Here is a 19,133-nt window from a genome sequence, read left to right on the forward strand (position 1 = left end):
TTAAAGATCTTTAAGTTATCTGATCTAAACCCTACAGATATATCTCATATTAGTTATTGCACATCATGTAATAACCATGTAAACAATATCTGTAACATGACCAACATATTCTCTTGTATAGGCTTTAGCAAGCAATAATACATGAGTAAAAGAGCAAATAACACTGGAAATACACTCTCCTTATGTTCTTACTTTTGTTTGAAATCTTTGTATTATTTCCTGAATTTTTTTTATTTTTTTTTGTATTTATGAGCAGACAAAATTTTAATCAATGTTTCTTCTATTTCTAGCCGAAAAATATATTCATATCGGAGCCTACAAAAATTGTGAAAATAGGTGATTTTGGGTTGGCTTGCCTTGCACAGCAAATTGAAGACGTTTCATCATGTTCCCACTGTGTAGAAGAGAGTTACTCTGCAGTACGTGGAACTGTTCCATACTCTGCGCCAGAGCAAAGGAATGGGAGTAAATACGACTTTAAGGTATTTGATATAATGTTTCAATATTCTCACATAACATATACCTTGTTTTGCTTGTATGTTAAACACTTTTGTAAAAGATGCAACATTCTCTTGATTTTCTTTTGCACATTCAATTAAATACACACAGTGTGAAGGGCATAGGACACATGATAAATATATAGACATTATTTCCAATGTTTAAGGGTACATTTTCTAAGGAAAAAAAAAAGTGTGATTCACACACACTTATGCCAGCAAATAAAATACCTTTATAGGCAACAGGTTATCGACAGCTGAAGCTGGTTTTCTGAATGCAAGCCTATCTCCCATTTAAGAATGTCTCCCTGCAGAAAGCAGGAGTACTGTGTTTCATTCAATATGATACCTATATAACAAGTAAATTTAAACATTTACCACCTTTACTTTAAAATGTGGAAGACCAATGGTAACTCCAGCAAGAACACAAAACAAGTACAATTCTACAACATAAATATGTTAGGACGAGAAATACACTCAGAACACACACATTCCCACATTCCGGCATCTACAAATTCATTAGAAATTCCATGGAGGAACTTGCATGGTTAAGTAGTACAATGGTGCAGTAGACAACAGCATATGCATCAGACTGTAAACATTCTCCTGTGGAATTTCCAACGAATTAGTGATGCTAGAAAGTGTATTGTATGTAGTGTATGTGTATCCCTAACATATTTATGTTGTAAGAGTTATGCTTGCTTTGCACTATACTGATGCTGCCATCTGTCTCCCATATTTTGAAGTGAAAATGGCTGATGCCTGAATTTTCAGGTTATGTAAGTATCATGTAAAAGGTCTGCCTGCTCTCTCTGCAGCAACTTTTTCAAATGGGTGACCAGTTCACATTCACGCCTTGAAGTTTGAAAATTACAGTAAACCCACTTTAGCCTACCATCACTATGCTGCCAACAGGGTTCAGACCTGGATCTTTGAAATGGAGTCCAGCATGATGCCCAAACAACCACACATTGATCTAAACTCTGAGCATAAAACATGATCATTTTTATTCCTGTTCTTATATTATTTTTTGGCTTTAATCATATATAAGTGTGGTATATCAGAAACATGCTATAATATGTTTAAATGTGAATAGTAAGATACCTTCCTGTTGTGTGAGGGAGAAAAATTTCCCCTTCTTTTCCTCTCATTGCAAATCCCCATGAGTAAGCAGCCTACTAAGCTCATCATGTACAGTACAGCACAAAAGTTTAAGCACCCAGTATATTCTTTAATAGCATTTAAAATAACTGATAGATTTTCTTAATAATTTTATTAACACTCCAAAAAAATCATTGAATTCTGGAATATATGGAGTAAAAAAAACTAAAACCTCAAGAAAAAAAAATTAAAAAAGAATTTTTTTTTTATGCCTTAAAAGTATAGGCATAGAATAAAATTTATGTGCAAAATGTGATATCTATATATACCTTGTATATATATAATTGATTTTCTGTGTGTGTGTGTTCTCTATAAAAATCTACAATTTTAGATCGATTGTCACCAAATTTTGCATATATACCGTCAAACCGAAAGATACCCAGGCCACATCGCCATATGGCAATATCGGCTCATTGTCCACACGGACTGGATACCTCTGGCAATTTATTCATAAGAAGCATACATTACAATCATAACAACTATAAAATCATAATCTAAGTGTAAAATCATAATCTAAGTATAAAATCAATTGCGAGATCACAAATCTACGTATACAATCAGAAATCAACCATATAATCCTATATATTCCATATTAAATCTTAATTCGAATATAAAGTCCTAAATCACATATTGAAATCAATAATAAAAATCAGATAAAATTCATAATCGATTTCATCCTCAATTTAAATCGTTCGATTTCCATGACATTATACTGGTCTTGTGCTATCAGTCAGTCTTCTTTGTAGTTGATCAGTTTCTTTTTTCTTTGTGATCGGCGAGGTGGGGCAGTTTGTACTTGTGCTACAGGCTGATAAGGGGTCCGTGGGATCACTTTGTCTTCATTGTTTTCTATCCATCTAATTATTTTCTTGAATTTATTTATTCTACTTTTGTTTTTAAAAATCTCTCTGATCCAGAGTGTGGCATTTTCAGCAGCGGGCACAGCCATGTGCTTTAGATGTGCATATATACCAAATGGGACCCGACTTGAATGATAGGCTACTTTAAAATTTCGTCAGAGCAGGGCAAAAAACTGTCGGGCAACAATGGTTTTTGGGCCTCATCAATCACTTTCTGAACATTCACTTTGGTTACCGTGGTTCCCTAGCAATGCGTTTCAGACTTATATATGCCTTTACAATAGTTTGCCACTTCTTTAATGCTGGCTGTGTGTATGTATAATAGTTTACACCTTTATAATGGTTTGCAACATTTTCAATACTCCCAGTAATGAGGCTTTTTGCATAGACGTCATAATAATCATCAGCATCGATTTGAGGGTCAGGAAAAGAGTGATCCCCATAGAAATCAGTGTTAAAATTGCCGATTTTACTGTAGAAATGCGGAAATTTTGTGGGGTTTTCTGTCACATCAATAATTTTAAAAATTGTATAGAATTCTCGATTTTTGAAATATTGAGTTCGCTTAGAGATGTATGAAAAAAAAATTAAATATGAAGTAATTAGCTGGACCTACTTTTGAGTTGGATATTCGTGCAATAACATTGATTTCAGCTTTTTATTTACATCTTCTTAAGCATGAAAATGAATGTCTCCGTATTGTCTTTTAATGTTCAACAGCATAAATTCATGTGGGTTAGGATATTTTAAAATTAATTATGGGCCTGTAAAAAGTACATAAAAAAATTCCACAGCTCTAATTAAGCATTTTTGGAAGCAGAAACAGGCAGATTGATAACTTGAAGTTCAGGGTGGGGGGGGGGGGCGGGAATCAAAATACCTTGCACCCCTTAAAAAAAGGGAAAAAATATATATTCATTTCTACGTTTCTTTGAATCTAGATTTGTTTCTTTCAGGAGTCGCACAGGAAGTCGCCTTATTGGTTAACTTAGACTCGGTTTGCATGTCCCTCAAAAAAAGAGGGAGATATCACGTGATCTAAAAAAGCCTTATTGAAGAAAAAACCTAATCAACGCCGGGTATTATAGCTAATGCCATGTAAATTTACGTCACAAATGGGGGCAAAATCCCTAATTGTAATTGAAATCACTGAAAAGTTGAGGAAAAAACCCTGATCCTGACAAATACGTAAGATGAATATTTGTATTTATAGCCATAATTATCATGATAAATATGAAAACACTGTTTATTCACTATTTCAGTAAACATTACAAATTTAAATAAGCATCGTTGAAAGAACTTGACAAATGTATAAAACGATTTGGAACAACTGAAAATACTGGAATGTTCTTAATACAGGACACAAGTGGTCCGTCGAATTGTTTCAGATATTTTACACTGGTCCTTGGACTTATAAAGGTTGAGAATCGCTGGTCTAACCAAAGGAGACTTTTCAATTTTTCATGAACAACAAAAACTTGCAAATCACCAATAATTTTCTGATAAGCATGCGGGATAACTGGGAAGGCTATTCTTACCCAATATTACCTCTACATACGTGTACCTTCCTACCAGTATTATTCCAAACATCTGCTTTCACAACCATTCATTGCTAGAACACGTTGACATTTGGAAATCATGTGTGGCCCAATATTGTAACCTTGGCACAAAGTTGTGCCATTTTATGGTATTAGGTAGTTCAAGCTAAACTTTCCAGCTGGATAATGCTTCTATCAAAGTCAATGAAAAAAAAGTGGTTCAGAGCCGAAACCATCTCTGTTCTAGAGTGGTGAGCCCTCAGTTCAGACCTCAACCCTATAGAAAACCTATAGTATCCTTACACGTGTCGTGTATGGCAATGGAAAACAATGAAAACAATATTCCTCTGTTTCAGAACTGAAAAACGCAATTTAGAAAGCATTGTTTGATGTTCGTCCGAAATTGCTACAAAACCTGGTACTCTCGATAGAAAATTGTTCATTTGATGTTATAGAAAGCAATGCATAAGTCACTAAAATTATTTACATGATTTCTTAAGGCGCATATACACTAGCGCACGGATCGTGCAATGCAAGCATTCACAATCGGTTGTTCAGTAATTTGTACGGTGTTGCAAACGATTAATGAATCATTCTTGATCTGTTTGAACCGATTCAGTAGGAGTCGGTTTTTTTGACGAACACAAAGGAATTCTTCCTTCTAGTTTGGACAACGGCATATCGGTGTGTGTGTTTGTACGTGCTTCTGAGCCTATCTAGAGCTTTCATTTTTTTCCCCTCTTCTTATTTCGCACGAAAGTCATTTAATTTAATAGTCATAATAATTGAAATTCATCATTTTGAGTCATTTAAATTTGTCATTAACAGTCATTTAAATTCGTCATTTTTAATAGTCATTTAAATTTGTTTATCATATCATGTTCCTCAATAGTTGTTACTGCCGCTCGAAACCTACAGATGGCGTTGAAACAGCTCTCTGATGGAGCCATCGTTGATGATGATGATTTGTTTCGGAAAACGTGCCCACTGAATGCATTGCGAACGCTTGGGAATGCTTGCATTGCACGATCCGCGCGCTAGTGTATATGCTCCTTTAGAGTATTTAAGATTTTTGCCTCATTTTTTGTGGCATGTATTTTTATTATTTTTTGCAAATATTGAAGATTTATGTTTTGTTTCTGTTATGTGTTATTTATTGGTCTTAGGAATCCAGCACAAAATGTGTAAATCCTCACAATTTACGTTAAATAACTTAAAACTCAAACTTTTGTGGTGCACTGCATCCGCAATAATAATAGTTTTTTGATATGTTGGCTTCGATTCATCTGCTTTCATCAATATTGACGTGAACATTAAGTAATGTTGATTACTGTCAACCAATGTAATATATAGTATGAAAAACATGTTATTTGATGTGATATTTTATCTCTGATTATAACTTAATTTCTGTATTTTTTTAATTGGAAAAAGAATTATTATTTGAATCGTGTCTGTTTTCAATGTGTGAAAAACAAATTATTATTTTTTTATGTTAATGTCACCTGCTTATATTTTTCTTTACAGGTCGACCTATACAGTTTAGGAATCATACTCTTTGAATTTTATGAAATGGAAGTCACTAGAGCAGAATTTTATGAGAAGCTGAAACAGTTTCATAATGGGGAACTTCATATGCGAGCACCAGAGCAAGTGGTAATTATTAAGTTTTACCTACGAGTATTTCAGTTCCCATTATCATACATTGTTTCCAGCACATCAACCTCTATTTTGACAGGCCTGAATTGAAGTCTAGAATCACATGTGAAAGCGGGTCAGCAGCCATTTTTATGAGTATGAAAATGATTTTGAGATGAAGGGAAAAAAACAATCAGATTTTATCAGTTAAAACTGAACACAGTGCAGTTAATAATTTGTATATGATAATTTGTAAATAGGTGATTGAAAGCCTTGCAAGCCATACATTGAAGCCATTTATTAAATTTTCTTCAACTTTCCATGATATAATAGAGCCAACACCTTCTATAGCAGAAAGCCTCTGTGTGAAGCTTTGGTGTCACTGAAGTCGTTCATTTCACCTGTACCCATTAGATATCGCTGTCCGACATATGCAAAATCTTTACCTTTTTTTGCAGTATATCCAATGACTATAGGTGAATTGGATGACTTCAGTGGCGTCACAAGCTGCTCGCTGAGGCTTTCTGCTGTAGGTGTTGGTAGAGCAGAGGTGTCCAACATTTCACTTCATGAAACCCTCGAGGATTAAGAGACTGCATTACAGAACCCAAACGAATTTATCCAATATAGGTGTTTTTATTGTAACACCGATGAGAGTGTATGTCTTCTAATACCCATAACCCCAGGAAAGCTCTTGAACTCAAGTTTAACCCTTTATCTACCACATTATGGAAAATAGAATAAGAAGAAAATGATGATGAATATAAATATAATGGAAATAATAAATCATTATCATGTAAATTACTTGGTTATGCCATTTTAGCTCAAATTAAAGATAAAATGAATTATTAGTCAGGAAACATATTTTGTGGATATTATGTTGAAGTGAACTTGGAAAAAAAGTCATCTGGTCTCCTCCGGGACTCCAACCCAGGTCCTCTTACAAGCTACTCTTAACTTCAGCAAATGGCCCTCAAGCAGGACGGTAGAGAGAGACAGACAGCTTCTTTCTCAGCTCAATATATCGAAATATATCATCCTTTATCTATATATAGATAGATGTATGTATATATATTAAAATCCCTTTATCTACATATACGTATGAAAATCTATATCTCTTAAAGGTTAAAGTCTATGCAGCAGAGTATCAATATAACATTGACCTGATGCCTGGGATTTGTCTAGCCTTGCTTATATTGTATTTGTCCATTTAGTTTATTCATGATATTTTTCCCCTAAGGGGTCATTCAAGTATTACGTCAGCATCGATGGGGGTTCCGATTTGCTGACTTTAGATGACGGGGGGGGGGGAAAGTGGGGGGTTTGGATGATGCTTAAAGTCTATGCAGCAGAGTATCAATATAACATTGACCTGATGCCTGGGATTTGTCTAGCCTTGCTTATATTGTATTTGTCCATTTAGTTTATGCATGATATTTTTCCCCTAAGGGGTCATTCAAGTATTACGTCAGCATCGATGGGGGTTCCGATTTGCTGACTTTAGATGACGGGGGGGGGGGGAAAGTGGGGGGTTTGGATGATGCTTACGTCACCAATAGAGCCCGGATTATAAGCACTAAAAAAGGGGCAAAATATGCTCTAAAGATATGCAAATATGCACTTAAAAATGCAAAATTAAGCACTAAAAATATGCAAATATGCACTTAAGCAAAATTAAGCACTTGAAATGTAAAATTAAGCGCTTAAAAATGCAAAAATATGCACTTAAATTACAAAATATAATTAAAATACCAACATGTGGGCTTGAAATCCCAAAATATGCATTAAACACTCCAGAATTGGTACTAAAACTCTTGAAAAAGTAAAAAATTCCGAAATATGCATTAAAAAAATACAAATACAACACCACAACAGGCAAAATGCCCAGCAAGGTGGCTGAGAAATCACCATGCAAAAAAAAAAAACATGCTTTTAAAATGCATCTTTTCTATTTCTCAAACCGATATGTATTCATTTAAGGAAAAATATTCCCTCATATATATACAGCATGTGGAAATAACTTGTACATATTTTTTATTCTACATATTTATTATTTTTTAATTTTCAGTTTGTTGTACCTGCTCGATAACGAAAATACCAGTAGCAAAAGAATGTCGACGCTATATCTAAAACAAATTTAACAGTTTGACATATCTCTAGAAATAGCCTTACAATAAAACGGTTAATACTCGTAAAATACTTTATAAATATGTATTGATTCACTAAATTTCATCTGCGGAAAAAAAAACAGATATTATGAAAATATTACGAATAATATTTATTTGAAAAATTGTGAAGGAAATTGAGTGGGCTTAAACAAACCTTCAAAAATATGTACTTATACTGAAAATTCTTTGATTTTATGCATGTATATGCATTAATGCTAAAAAAGGGCCAAAATATGCATATGTACATATGCATTTGCATTTGAAATTAACAAATTGATTATACATATAAAGGTATTTTCTTTCGAAATTTTAATTTTTTTAAAAGAAATATTTTTTGCATTATAAAAATTGTTTTTTAAATTGTTGCAATGTTAAAAATTGGGAGGGGGAAGGCGCACGAGCCCCCATGCCCCCTCCTACCTATGTTTCTAATCCTACCAATATGCGTTAGGAGGTAGGGAGCAGTGCTGACAAAATTTTTCTGACCGTAGGTAGGGAGAAGTGCTGACATATTACTTGAATGGCCCTTAATGAATTTCCAGAAGTTTTTAATTCTTGATTGATAATAAAATTTGTGTGAAAATTTTATTTCCATTAAATTTATGCATGTAGTTGAATTATCAGTCAATCTTTTTGTATTTTCATAGGAAAACCTGGTGAAAAAATTAATAAAAGAAAATCCTGATGAAAGACCAAGTGCCAAAGATGTTTTGAAAGATCCACTCTTCAAAAAGAAAAGTCTGAAAAAGGTAATTTTTAAAAAGAAAAGGGTTTTTTTTAAGAAAAAAGTAAAAAAAACTATTCATTGAAATTTATCTTTTTTTATGTATTTACATCAAATACCCTCTCATATCCATTATTTTTGCTTTCTTCTGTTATTTCTTTTTTTACTTAATAAATTATTTCTTTTTTCAATATGAAGCAGTAGATAAAATAATCCTGTTAAAAATAATTCTTTCTTTTCCCCATAAGAACATTAAAGATATCCAGCATAAGCTCATGGGTTGTGTGAAACAGTTGAAAGAATTGGAAGAATGTGTTTCCACATTGAGAAACGAACAAAGCGAATGCAAGCAATTGCTAAAGTCAAACAGAGAAGTCGCAGAGCAAACAAGAATCCAGCAAGAAGAAATTAAGAAACTGAAGGATGAACTAAATTCCTTGAAATGTAAAAATTGACTTATTAGTATTATACTTTAAAATATAAATGAAATGTCTTTTCTTATGCATGACTATCATTTTTTCCTCATCATTTTAGGGAAACGTGATAATTTCAGTCAGGGTTTAAGCTACGATCGCATTTTTTGCAAAATCATCAACCAATCATTACATTAGCATTGTAGCATTTTGCTAAAGCTTTCCCCCCCATCTTCGCTTTTTTGCGAAAGGAATTTTTTGTCCAGGTTAAACCCTGATTTCAGTATATGATCATGAATTTTATTTGATTTTTTTACGATCATCCTTGTTATCTTTGCTCATGAATGTACCATTTGTGCCTGTTACCATTTTTTTAAAATTAGATTCATTGTCTCAAATCATCAATGTGTGCAATAAAATAAGAAGAGAATTTATGTCATAAATGAATGTATCATTGTGAAATCAACCAAATGTAGTGTCACACTATTGTGCATGTAAAAAATGTGTTATATTGGTTACTGCAGTAACCTGGATTGCAGGGGGACCAAGGGTTGAGTTTGGGCAAAAACTGCTGACATTCTGAAGTTCATCTTAGCGTTGGTATGGCAAAAGTCTCTGTCCTTAATTAAATCATTATTTTTGTTTTATCTTGTTGGGGCAGGGGTGCTGCTGTTGCTTGACCACCCGTGCAGTATATTGCAGCAATGAGAGGGCCAAGTAAACCACCCACCTCCAGAATTAATTCAGAAGTCAAAATCTCCTATATGAAACTCGGTCAAACACCTATACATCTGAAACACTTGCATTGTCCCTGGGAGCTATGATTAGAAACATATTTTGAGGACCTTATGCATAATGGAGCTGAATGCATGTCTCATGTGCATAAAGTTGCCCCCTTAGATAAATGAGTGGCTGTATTACATTTCATTGCAGCACCACTTGAACATGAAACCTGGAGAACTCTGACAACGTTAGGACCACACATGCGCTCAGAACGTACGTTCCAGCATGTACCAGTAGAGTAACCAGGGCTGTGCTCTGATGTTATTGGTATCTTAAATTTTTCTTCAAGTGTTGTGGAACACAGTATTTTTCCACTATAATTAAAAAAGGAGGGGTACAAATAATACAGTCAAGTGCCCATACTTGGGGCAATTTTGAACTTTCACTGAGAAATCAGCCCTTCAATGAAACTATAAAATAAAAAAGTACACAACTTCTAAAGGATTTCTAGACCCTTTATACTGATAATTAGAAATTTTTTGGGCGTACCTTTAGTATTTAAAACAATAGCGTTTGTGTCAAAAGTTAGGGACAGGTACCATATATATATAAAACTCGGGACCGGTTTTATCTTTTCAAAAAGAAGTATTAACACAATACCAGACTCAAAACTGTTCAGAAATTATTTTAATCATGAAAAATATTGTCACAACCTTTATGAAAAAATCACATTCCCCTGGTAAGAAAATATCACAGCACACATTCAAAAAAGGAACAAATGAACTTAGGAAATTGAAAAACTTGAACAAACTTGAAAAACATTGATGTGTGTAGCAACTTTAGCTGAATGAACTAAGAAGAAAGCATTGAAATGTTTGAAGAGCTAGAGGACAAAAATGCAACAAACTCTAAAGGACACTTACTGTGCTAAGGGATTTCACAATTCTCTATCTCATTTATTAAAACTTCATCAGTATATATTATCAACATCACAAAATTAGAACACATCTGTTTTACCTATGTAAGTTTTCATAAAGTGGATTGTGAACAGCTATCCATCTGAACTATCACCATTCCCATGTAATTAATTTGTAATTTCATGTAATGTGTCTAACTTGAGACAGTATCCCAAATTTAGACAAATTTGACTGTTCAAGCAGGGTTGTAAGTAACAATAATGACAATAAAAAAAAGATTGAAGTGGCATATTTTATTGGGGAGACATTACCTAACATAACTATGGTGTAAACCTTAGAAATTCACACTACTGAAACTAATCCTGAAATGTTAACACAAATGTGATGACCTGCTTTAAACATAATCTGCAACAAACGTTAGGGCTACCAACATATTAAAACAAAAAGTCTCAAATTAGACTGCTGCCCCAGGTATGGGCATTTTCAGTCCAGTCAAATGCCCATATGAGTGGGGGGTGGGGGGGGGGAAAGAAAAACATATTATGTTTTTTTAATGTGTGTTTCCCCTGATTACCCACTCCAAAATCAATCAAGAATTTATATATATTGTTGAAAGACATCGTGGGAAAAATATTGGCTACTGCCAATAATATTTTACCATGAGTTTTACCATCATCAGCTCTCAAACTTTTTGCTCCTGTGACCCCCTTGATCTTACTATTTACTCTTGCCCTAATAGTCATATATATTCAATACAAATGACAGTACATTTACCTCAAATGTTGTTCCTCAGGGGAATTTATAGCGAATTGGTATATGTAGGAATGTTTTCTATGCGTGGCCCTAAGGGGCCGTTCAAGTATTATGCAAGCAAATTTTTACCCATTTTTGACCCCCCCCCACTTGTCAGCAAAACGCTGACCCCCTTCCCCCCCCCCCCCCCCGTCAGCAAAATTTCGTCATCAGCTCTGCCCCTCTGAATCCTAACTCATATTTTCATAAAGGGTGGTTGATGACGTAAGCATTATCCAACCCCCCCCCCTCCCTCCTTGTCATCGAAAGTCAGCAAATCTGAAAACCCCCTTCGTAATACTTGAACGGCCCATAATGAATTTATGTTGTCGTAATTGCGCTTGTTTCATGTTATACTGGTGCCGCCATCTGTCTTACATTTTTGAAATGAAGATGGTTAGTGCTTGAATTTTTCACATTATGCAAGAACATGCAAACAGAACTCTAGAAACACAACGAGAAAAACTTCAGTCCGGTGGTCAAAAGATCATCCTAATGTCACAGGCTGGTTTAAGACGGCACAACTCAAAATTCCCTATTTTGTGGTGAGTGGGCACGGGAGAAAAATGTGAGGCAAAGGGGACCATGCACAAGAAAAACCTGGCTGAGTATTTTCTACAGGAAAAATACTGGAAACTCCCAAAACTTATGATAAAAGTTATGAAGTTGATAGTTGCCAATGAGAAGAAAAATCACAGTGGATTTGAATCAATTGCACAAAAAAAAGTGAGATAAATATTCTTTCATAATGTAGTTGGAAAAGGTCAGAAAATAGTCAAAATTACAAGAATGTCCTGAGATACAGTTGACATGCACTGGATAGACTCTATAATATAAGTACGCTAAATTCATACTAGATGGCAGCAATGACAGCCAAAATAAACATTTAAGAGATGGATAGACCACGGATCTGTGATCGTCCGTATGTTCTGTAGGGAGTCTATTGTAAACAATCCGTTAGGTTTTTTTCCCCCCAATAGATTTATTGTTATTTCTCGCTTTAAAATATCATTTGGATTTTTCGAATTGGTAATGAAATTTAGAGCTCATCCAAGAATCGGTTTTACAACATGAAGGAATACATTTCGAATGCGCTGCTCGCTATCACTTTCGTCTCGCTGTTGATTGTGCTCATAGCTCTCGGTGAGTGAGTAAGCTCCTGGGAGAAACTAATTTCTTTCATACTTTTGTTTCCTGTGTTTACGATTCATGCTCGACATCTACTCTTCGCGAAGTGGCTAGCGTTTGGTTGGTGAATTCTCGAAGTAGCTGGTGCCTGAGGACTGGGCGATGTGCGAAGTGGCTAGCCATTTCGCGAAGATGCCAGATTTCGATCGTGGACCGTAACTGGAACAGAATAGCGCGGTACCAATCAAGATTTGGCGATTTCCTTCCAACACCGTGATTCTCACTGAACAAAATGTTTCAATTTACAGTACTGAACCAGTACTTAATCATTCTCGTAAATCTGTTAAGGATGCAAAGTTACAAAATAGAAACAATGTTTTCAGTCATATAATGTACAAAGGAACAGCTATAGCATAATCCCTTTTTGGTGATGTGTTGGCGATTTTTTTTTCTTTGGTGAGGAAAACGTGGGATTAACGTGACGAGAAGTTGCCAGGAGTGAAACGAAGTCATATTGTGATGCCTTTCTTGCCAAAGAAGAAGATCACCAACACATCTCCAAAGGGGGGGGGATGCTATGGCAGTTATACATTAGCACGCAGATCTTGTAACGTACGATTCCCCAGTAGCGGTTATAATTTGTTCATTGGTACACAAACTTCCTTTGTTTTTCTTTCATTGAAAAAACAGATTCCTGGTGGGTCTGATTCAAACAACTCAAGAATTGTTCACACCACCATACAAATTATTGAACAACCAATTCCTACATTGCATGATCTGCATGCTAATGTATAAGCTTACGCTCCTTAAAAAACGAACAGCTGTAGTATAATCCCTTTTTTGGCTATGTGGTAGGAAAATCTTTTCTGTGGCCAAAAAATGTCCGAAAACATGAGGCGAAGCCGCCAAGAGCGAAACAGTTATACTTTTGATTCACTAACCTTTTTTTTTTCATCTTAGAGAAATTTGTGGGGACACACATCTAGGCAACCCCAGCATTTTGGTTTGAAAACCTTCCGAATCCAATTTCCCAAAAAAAAAACGCTAATTCGAAAATATTTAAAGTAACATGAAAATTTTGAGAAATATGAGGGTTTTTTAATAACGCACACACAACTTCTATGAAAACATTTTTATTTAAATCAATAATGTTTATAGGATCAAAATGTAATGCAAGCTGTGATGATGGACATTGAACATTATTTTTTTCATAAAGAGGATTTAGTAGCAGTTGGGTATTTTTTACGGTCTCCGGCAGCAATTTTTGAAACAAATGGGGACAATTTTTTTTGAGAAATCGGATTCAGAATGTTTTCAACACTAGAATACTAACTCTACATCTCAGAGACGTAGAGGTATAAGCAGTTAACATGCAGTTTTTTTAGTTAGTATTCTAGGGTTAATCATTTGCTGGGGTTGACTGGATGTGCCGTCATAATTTTCTCTAAAAAGAAAATGGTCGAGATAGGGAAGAGTATACCATTGTTGAATGTAATCATTCATTGCGTGCAGGAAATAAAATTTCTTACTATGTAGGTTTTGACAGCTGGCTGATGTGAAGATACATCGAGGGGGAGGGGGAATGCAACTGTCCTTGCGAGGAATCAAACCCACGTCCTACCACTAGACAACAAAGGCAACTAATCTCCGGTTAAGTCGCGATCTGTGGCATTGTTAGCAATGTGAGTTTTGGCCCGAGTTTGGTCTGGCTGTGTTCATGTACATCCCCGTGCAGTGTGCCCAAGCTCTAAGGAGAGAGGATTTGTTCCCTTTGTAGTCAAGTGGCCTAAGGCACTGACTTGGCAAGTGAGAGGAAGTGGGTTTGATTCCGTGCAGAGACCGTTGAATTTTCTTTCCTAGATTTATCTTTTTCATCAGCCAGCTGTTGAAACCTTTATAGTAATAGCGGAGAGTGACATCATCTTCGGATTGCTCACTATGTTCCCACTTCAAGGCGTTTGTGGGTCACCTGAGGATGCACGCAGGATGTCAGACTGAGGTAAAATTTTACACAGATTGTTGTTTTGTTGATTGAAATAAGATAGAGGTGTGGGAGCCAAATTTTTAAAAAATTGAAAAATAAGTTCCACCTTATGCCTATGTTTTAGGCGTTGCAGATTGACCGTCCATGAGAGGGAGCAATTTGTGTTAAAATATACACAGTTATCAATATCAGTCAAGATAAACATTGCTCAGTGATTCACAAAAGATTTTTTTCCCTCAATTTTGTTCCCATCATTCCAGTGAGACATTCCTTATGTTTTGTATCTTTATTATTGGTAGTTTAGGCTTTAGACAGATTAGACAAATTCTTAAATTTTACCTATTCTTTCTATATGATGATTCTGATTTATCACTGATGGAATGTTATTGGATTGAATTTTGATTCCTTAATTTTGTTTTCCTCAGGCTGGTATGCTGTGTGGGTTCTCTTTCTTTCGAGATTTCGCTTCATACGGGAATTGATGACTGGCAGCGAAGCTGAGCAGGAGCATAAAACTGCAAAAACGGCCCGTGCAAAGAAAATTCGAACTGAATAGTTTTGTGGCGAGAATCTCTTTAAGGAAAAAGAAAAGAAATGATCTATCGTGCCTTACTCCAAAAAAGCCACATTCCTCCGCTATCCTGTGCATTGTGTAAAAATCATTGACATTACATTTAAATATTTAAGGTGTCATTTACGATTTCACTTTTTTTTTGTATGTTAATGTAAATTGTTCTGTTAGAAACATAAGTTTTTGGCTACTCGGATGGAGAATGTTTATTGCAGACACGTATTGAAGTTTGTGATTTTAACAGATTTTTTTCCATTAAAAAAATTGAATGTTCTGTTTTAACAGTTTATCTTGGGATTTTTGTTCTTTAGTTTACATCAGTAATAGTTTTCTTTACGAGTTTCATTTAGGTTCAGTATTTTAATTAAAACACTTAAGAAGAGAAAGACAAGGAAAAGCTTCTAAGAGTAAGGAATAGAGCATAGTTTCCCAAACTTTTTGTTCCATCGCCCACTCTTTCGAAATTTTTTTCTTCTCATTGCCCCCCCCCCCCCCCAACTTGAGAGTCAGCCCATGGAACCCTATACTAAACCCTGAGCTTGTACCGCTCTTCTGGGCCTTTCTATCTATATTTCTATCGCCCACTTTGGGAAACACTGGAATAGAGTATAGTATGATGATAAGAGTAATTAGGGTCATATCAGTCCAGTTATTGCGTGCTTTTGTGGAGAGAAGTTGGCATCCACATAAAAGAATACATAATTTCAGAATAAAAGAACTAATGAAAAATAATAATATACACACTAAAAGTTTAGAATACTGTAAAACCATGCTTGACAAATCTGGGCACCAGGTTGTCGTGGCAACTAAAAGATTGACTTTAGCGCCTAACTTTTTTCATGCATGGCAACTTAATTCAAGTCTGAGGACGGCAAAAACTCATCAAAAAGCATGTCTGCTAGCAGGACCCAAAAGTATACTATTCTGAACTGATTTTGTCTGTAAAAAAAAGGCTTGGCATCTGTGAAATTTTGCTGCAGCCTAAATTTTTTTTTGTTTTTGATTTGTCAAGCGCTTATGTAAAATCAGTATTCTTTAACCGTTGCTCATGGTCAAAATGTTTCGCGGACAAGAGCCAATTGGTGGCAATTGGCTCTTGTCCGTGAAACATTTTGACCATTTCATATAGCTGCTGCATAATTTTAGGTTTATTAAATATTACGTTGTCTCTATATTGGTTTTTTTTTCTCTGTCCTAACTGTTAGCAGATCTGTGAATAATATATATTGATTTTTTGCCTGTCTGCAAATAATCTTTGAGATATATTTATTATTTGTTGACTTGCAAATTACTTCTTCCGTTAATTTATTTTTTGTCAATCTTCAAATTATTTCCCCCCCCCCCTATATTTTTCTGTTAGCCTGCAAATTTTTTCTTCTATTTATTCCTTTAACTATTTATTTTACGCTGGTCAGTAAATTATTCAGTTTTCTGCCGGATCACACATCATTTTTCTGATTTATCTTTTTTTTAAGTAAATAGACCTTTTCTGGATATTATGCCAAGTTGAAAAAAAAAAAAATATTGTTTCCGTCGGAAATCGAACTCAGGCCCATGCGAGTGCGCTAACATACGTACACCACTGGAGACATGATCCTGCCTTCTTTATTTCACTCACTAAGGCATGCGCCACTGAAGGCATTAGCATAAAATGTGCTAATGCAGTCTTTATGTCATCAACTGTCCACCGTAGAAGTATATTTTCAATTTAAAGAAAAAGCTCAGAAGGCGTTCAAAAATTACCCTGTACCAGTTTTTAGAGTGAAAATTACAGTGTGTCATAAAATAAACAATTTTTACTCGGTTTCCCTTGTTCTCTTCCAATTAGAAACTACCAATTAGAAAGTTTTTGTCAGATCTTTTCTGAGACGGCAAAAAAAAGAAAGTTTCGAAGTGCTATCAATATTTGTTGAGATATTCGTATTCTAAAATCGGAGAAAAGTTGGGAAAGGACGTTTTTCGTTAGTTTTTTTCTGTTCTTTCATAGCGTTTCTCTTCGATTTTTGAATTCAAATATCTTAGCGAATATTGCACTTGGAAACATTTTTTTTTTGTTGGCCCCCATCAAGCACAGGGCAACAACAACTTACTTAATTGGAGGTTAGAGGGGCGTGGGGGGACAACCGCATGAAAATTTAGATTTTTATATGGTCAATGTACTACTCAGTGAGTTGTGCCGGAAGTGTGTGTGTGTGTACTTGACAATCAGGGTGCGTATCTAGTGTTGTGTCTGATTTTTCAGTGCTGCCAAATTCCTCTAGAGAATTATGTATTTTCCTGTGAATTACCCCCTGCCATTTCTGAAAGTCGGACTTTGGCCGAAACTCTCGGCCAATTCGTGAAGTGGTCGAACTTTGGCCGTAACAAATACGTTATGTACACGGGAGAAGAGAAAAAAAAGTTATCTGGTTATTCTTATCGATGTTGAAGAAATTTCTTTGCGAAATTCAAAGAACGAGAGATGATCCTTTTTGCATTTTCTTTTTCTGAGTACTCGAAATTGACGTAAAATGCTAGACTGATTGCTCATATTTTATCTATGCATTTTGATTACGTCATTTACGGTTTTTTTTATCGTGTCTCATCCGCATCTATTGATAATAATTTGCGGGGAAAAAATATCCAGTGTTTCTCGAACCGCGTTCGTGAAGTTCTCGAAAGCCAAAGGTATTTTGAAAATTTGATTAAAGAGCCAAATTAAAAATGCAGTTTTTGATCGAAGTTGAAAATTTTTCATTTTACATGAAAAATACGTATAATGCAATATTCATGGTAAACTTTACAAAAAGAAAGCAGTAATTGTTTACTGTGAAAATATCATCTCTTCCGTTTTCTAAAGAAAATTTTTCGTGGCCTAGGACCGTCACAGGGAGCTTAACTCCCTCCCATATGATCATGGTAATGTGCAGTGGAACCTTCATTAAGGACATTTCCCATTTACGGAAATTTTAGAAGCCTGTGAAACAGGGCCTCAATATATTTGGACCACAAGAGGGAGGCTGACGGGTGTAAGTCAGTTGCCTTCACCCCAATTTTATAAAAAAAACGGGTCATTTGCCCGGTTGCATGCTCCGTACACTGAGCCCAGTGTACGGAGATTCGTCTAATAATGATTTACACCCCCCTCCCGCGGACGGCTCTGTCTTCAGTGCCCCAGCAGTAAAAATTTATTGTAAAATGGACTGTGTGTGTGTGTGGGCTATTATTATTATAAATAGCCTAGGGTGAAAAATTCGCGAGGACTGGTTGGTTACGGAAATTAGTAGAATTCAGCCAAACTGCAGCCACAACCGGTAAAAAATGATCCGCCACTGCTTAGGTCAATGTTACCGATACGAGACCCAGAGAGTGTGCAAACATGTGAATGAACAAAAGAGTGACCTGGAGAGCAAAGGACCAGACCAGTGAATGACTTAAATAGTGTGCAAGCACTTGAGTGACCAAGACGGTGTTCAAGCATATGAGTTACCAAAACAGTGATCTAGTGAGCGAGTGACCAGGTCGATGATGATCCTAGACACGTCCGTCTTAAGAGCATCGTGGGCCCCCGGACCAAGTAATTTTTCTGGGACCCTACTTGGAAAATTCTTGAAAATTTGAACCGGTTCTCATTTTTGTGAGGCTCCCGGGCCGTGCCCATGCGTTAAGATGGCACTGATCCTAGACCGTGTGCAAGCATGGGAATGATTAAAAGAGTGACCTAAAGAACGATGGGCCATGTCAGTGGATGACCTAGAGAGTTTGTGAGCATGGGAGAAACCAAAAGAATGCTCTAGAGAGCAAGGGATCAACTTAGCGAGAGACAAAAAGTATGACCTAGTTTCGAGTGAATGATTAAAAGGGCGAACTAGAGAGAGTGAGCTACAGAAGGTGGCTACTCCATGGGAGTGATTTACAGAGCGAGGGATCTGATCAGTATGCAACCGAGAGAGTGACAAGCGGGCAGGGACCAAGTAAGCTGTAGCCAAATCTTTGCTAAGAAGCTGATTAGACTGGAAGAAGGGCGGCAAAATTTGTGGGTC

General features: G+C 35.7%; 2 protein-coding genes across 2 annotated transcripts in view; both read left to right on the forward strand.

Annotated features, from left to right (window-relative positions):
- LOC149089783 (eukaryotic translation initiation factor 2-alpha kinase 1-like) overlaps positions 1–9,439 on the forward strand; it is a 33,292-nt gene extending 23,853 nt beyond the window's left edge. Inside the window, exons 13-16 of the mRNA XM_089247248.1 lie at positions 291–482; positions 5,581–5,709; positions 8,507–8,608; positions 8,832–9,439. Of these exons, the coding sequence (XP_089103374.1) occupies positions 291–482; positions 5,581–5,709; positions 8,507–8,608; positions 8,832–9,038 (630 nt within the window). The 3' untranslated portion in view covers positions 9,039–9,439. The remainder of the gene's footprint in view (positions 1–290; positions 483–5,580; positions 5,710–8,506; positions 8,609–8,831) is intronic.
- Positions 9,440–12,353: 2,914 nt separating this feature from the next.
- On the forward strand, positions 12,354–15,398 carry LOC149089784 (small integral membrane protein 13). The gene is made up of 2 exons (XM_089247302.1): positions 12,354–12,571; positions 14,966–15,398. Exons 1-2 carry the CDS (start codon positions 12,499–12,501, stop codon positions 15,094–15,096), a joined length of 204 nt encoding a protein of 67 aa, XP_089103428.1. The 5' UTR covers positions 12,354–12,498; the 3' UTR covers positions 15,097–15,398.
- The last annotated feature ends 3,735 nt before the right edge of the window (positions 15,399–19,133 follow it).

This window comes from Pholcus phalangioides, unplaced genomic scaffold (genome assembly GCF_987345545.1).
Source record: "Pholcus phalangioides strain wild (caught in Gottingen) unplaced genomic scaffold, Ppha-v1.0 ptg000001l_1, whole genome shotgun sequence".
Taxonomy (NCBI): Eukaryota; Metazoa; Arthropoda; class Arachnida; order Araneae; family Pholcidae; genus Pholcus; species Pholcus phalangioides.

What these genes read in the sequence shown, in the direction of transcription:
- LOC149089784 (XM_089247302.1), top strand. Translation starts at nt 12,499, where the DNA reads ATGAAGGAATACATTTCGAATGCGCTGCTCGCTATCACTTTCGTCTCG. An exon ending in GATTGTGCTCATAGCTCTCG is followed by an intron (nt 12,572 to 14,965) that starts GTGAGTGAGTAA and finishes TGTTTTCCTCAG; the next exon opens with GCTGGTATGCTGTGTGGGTT.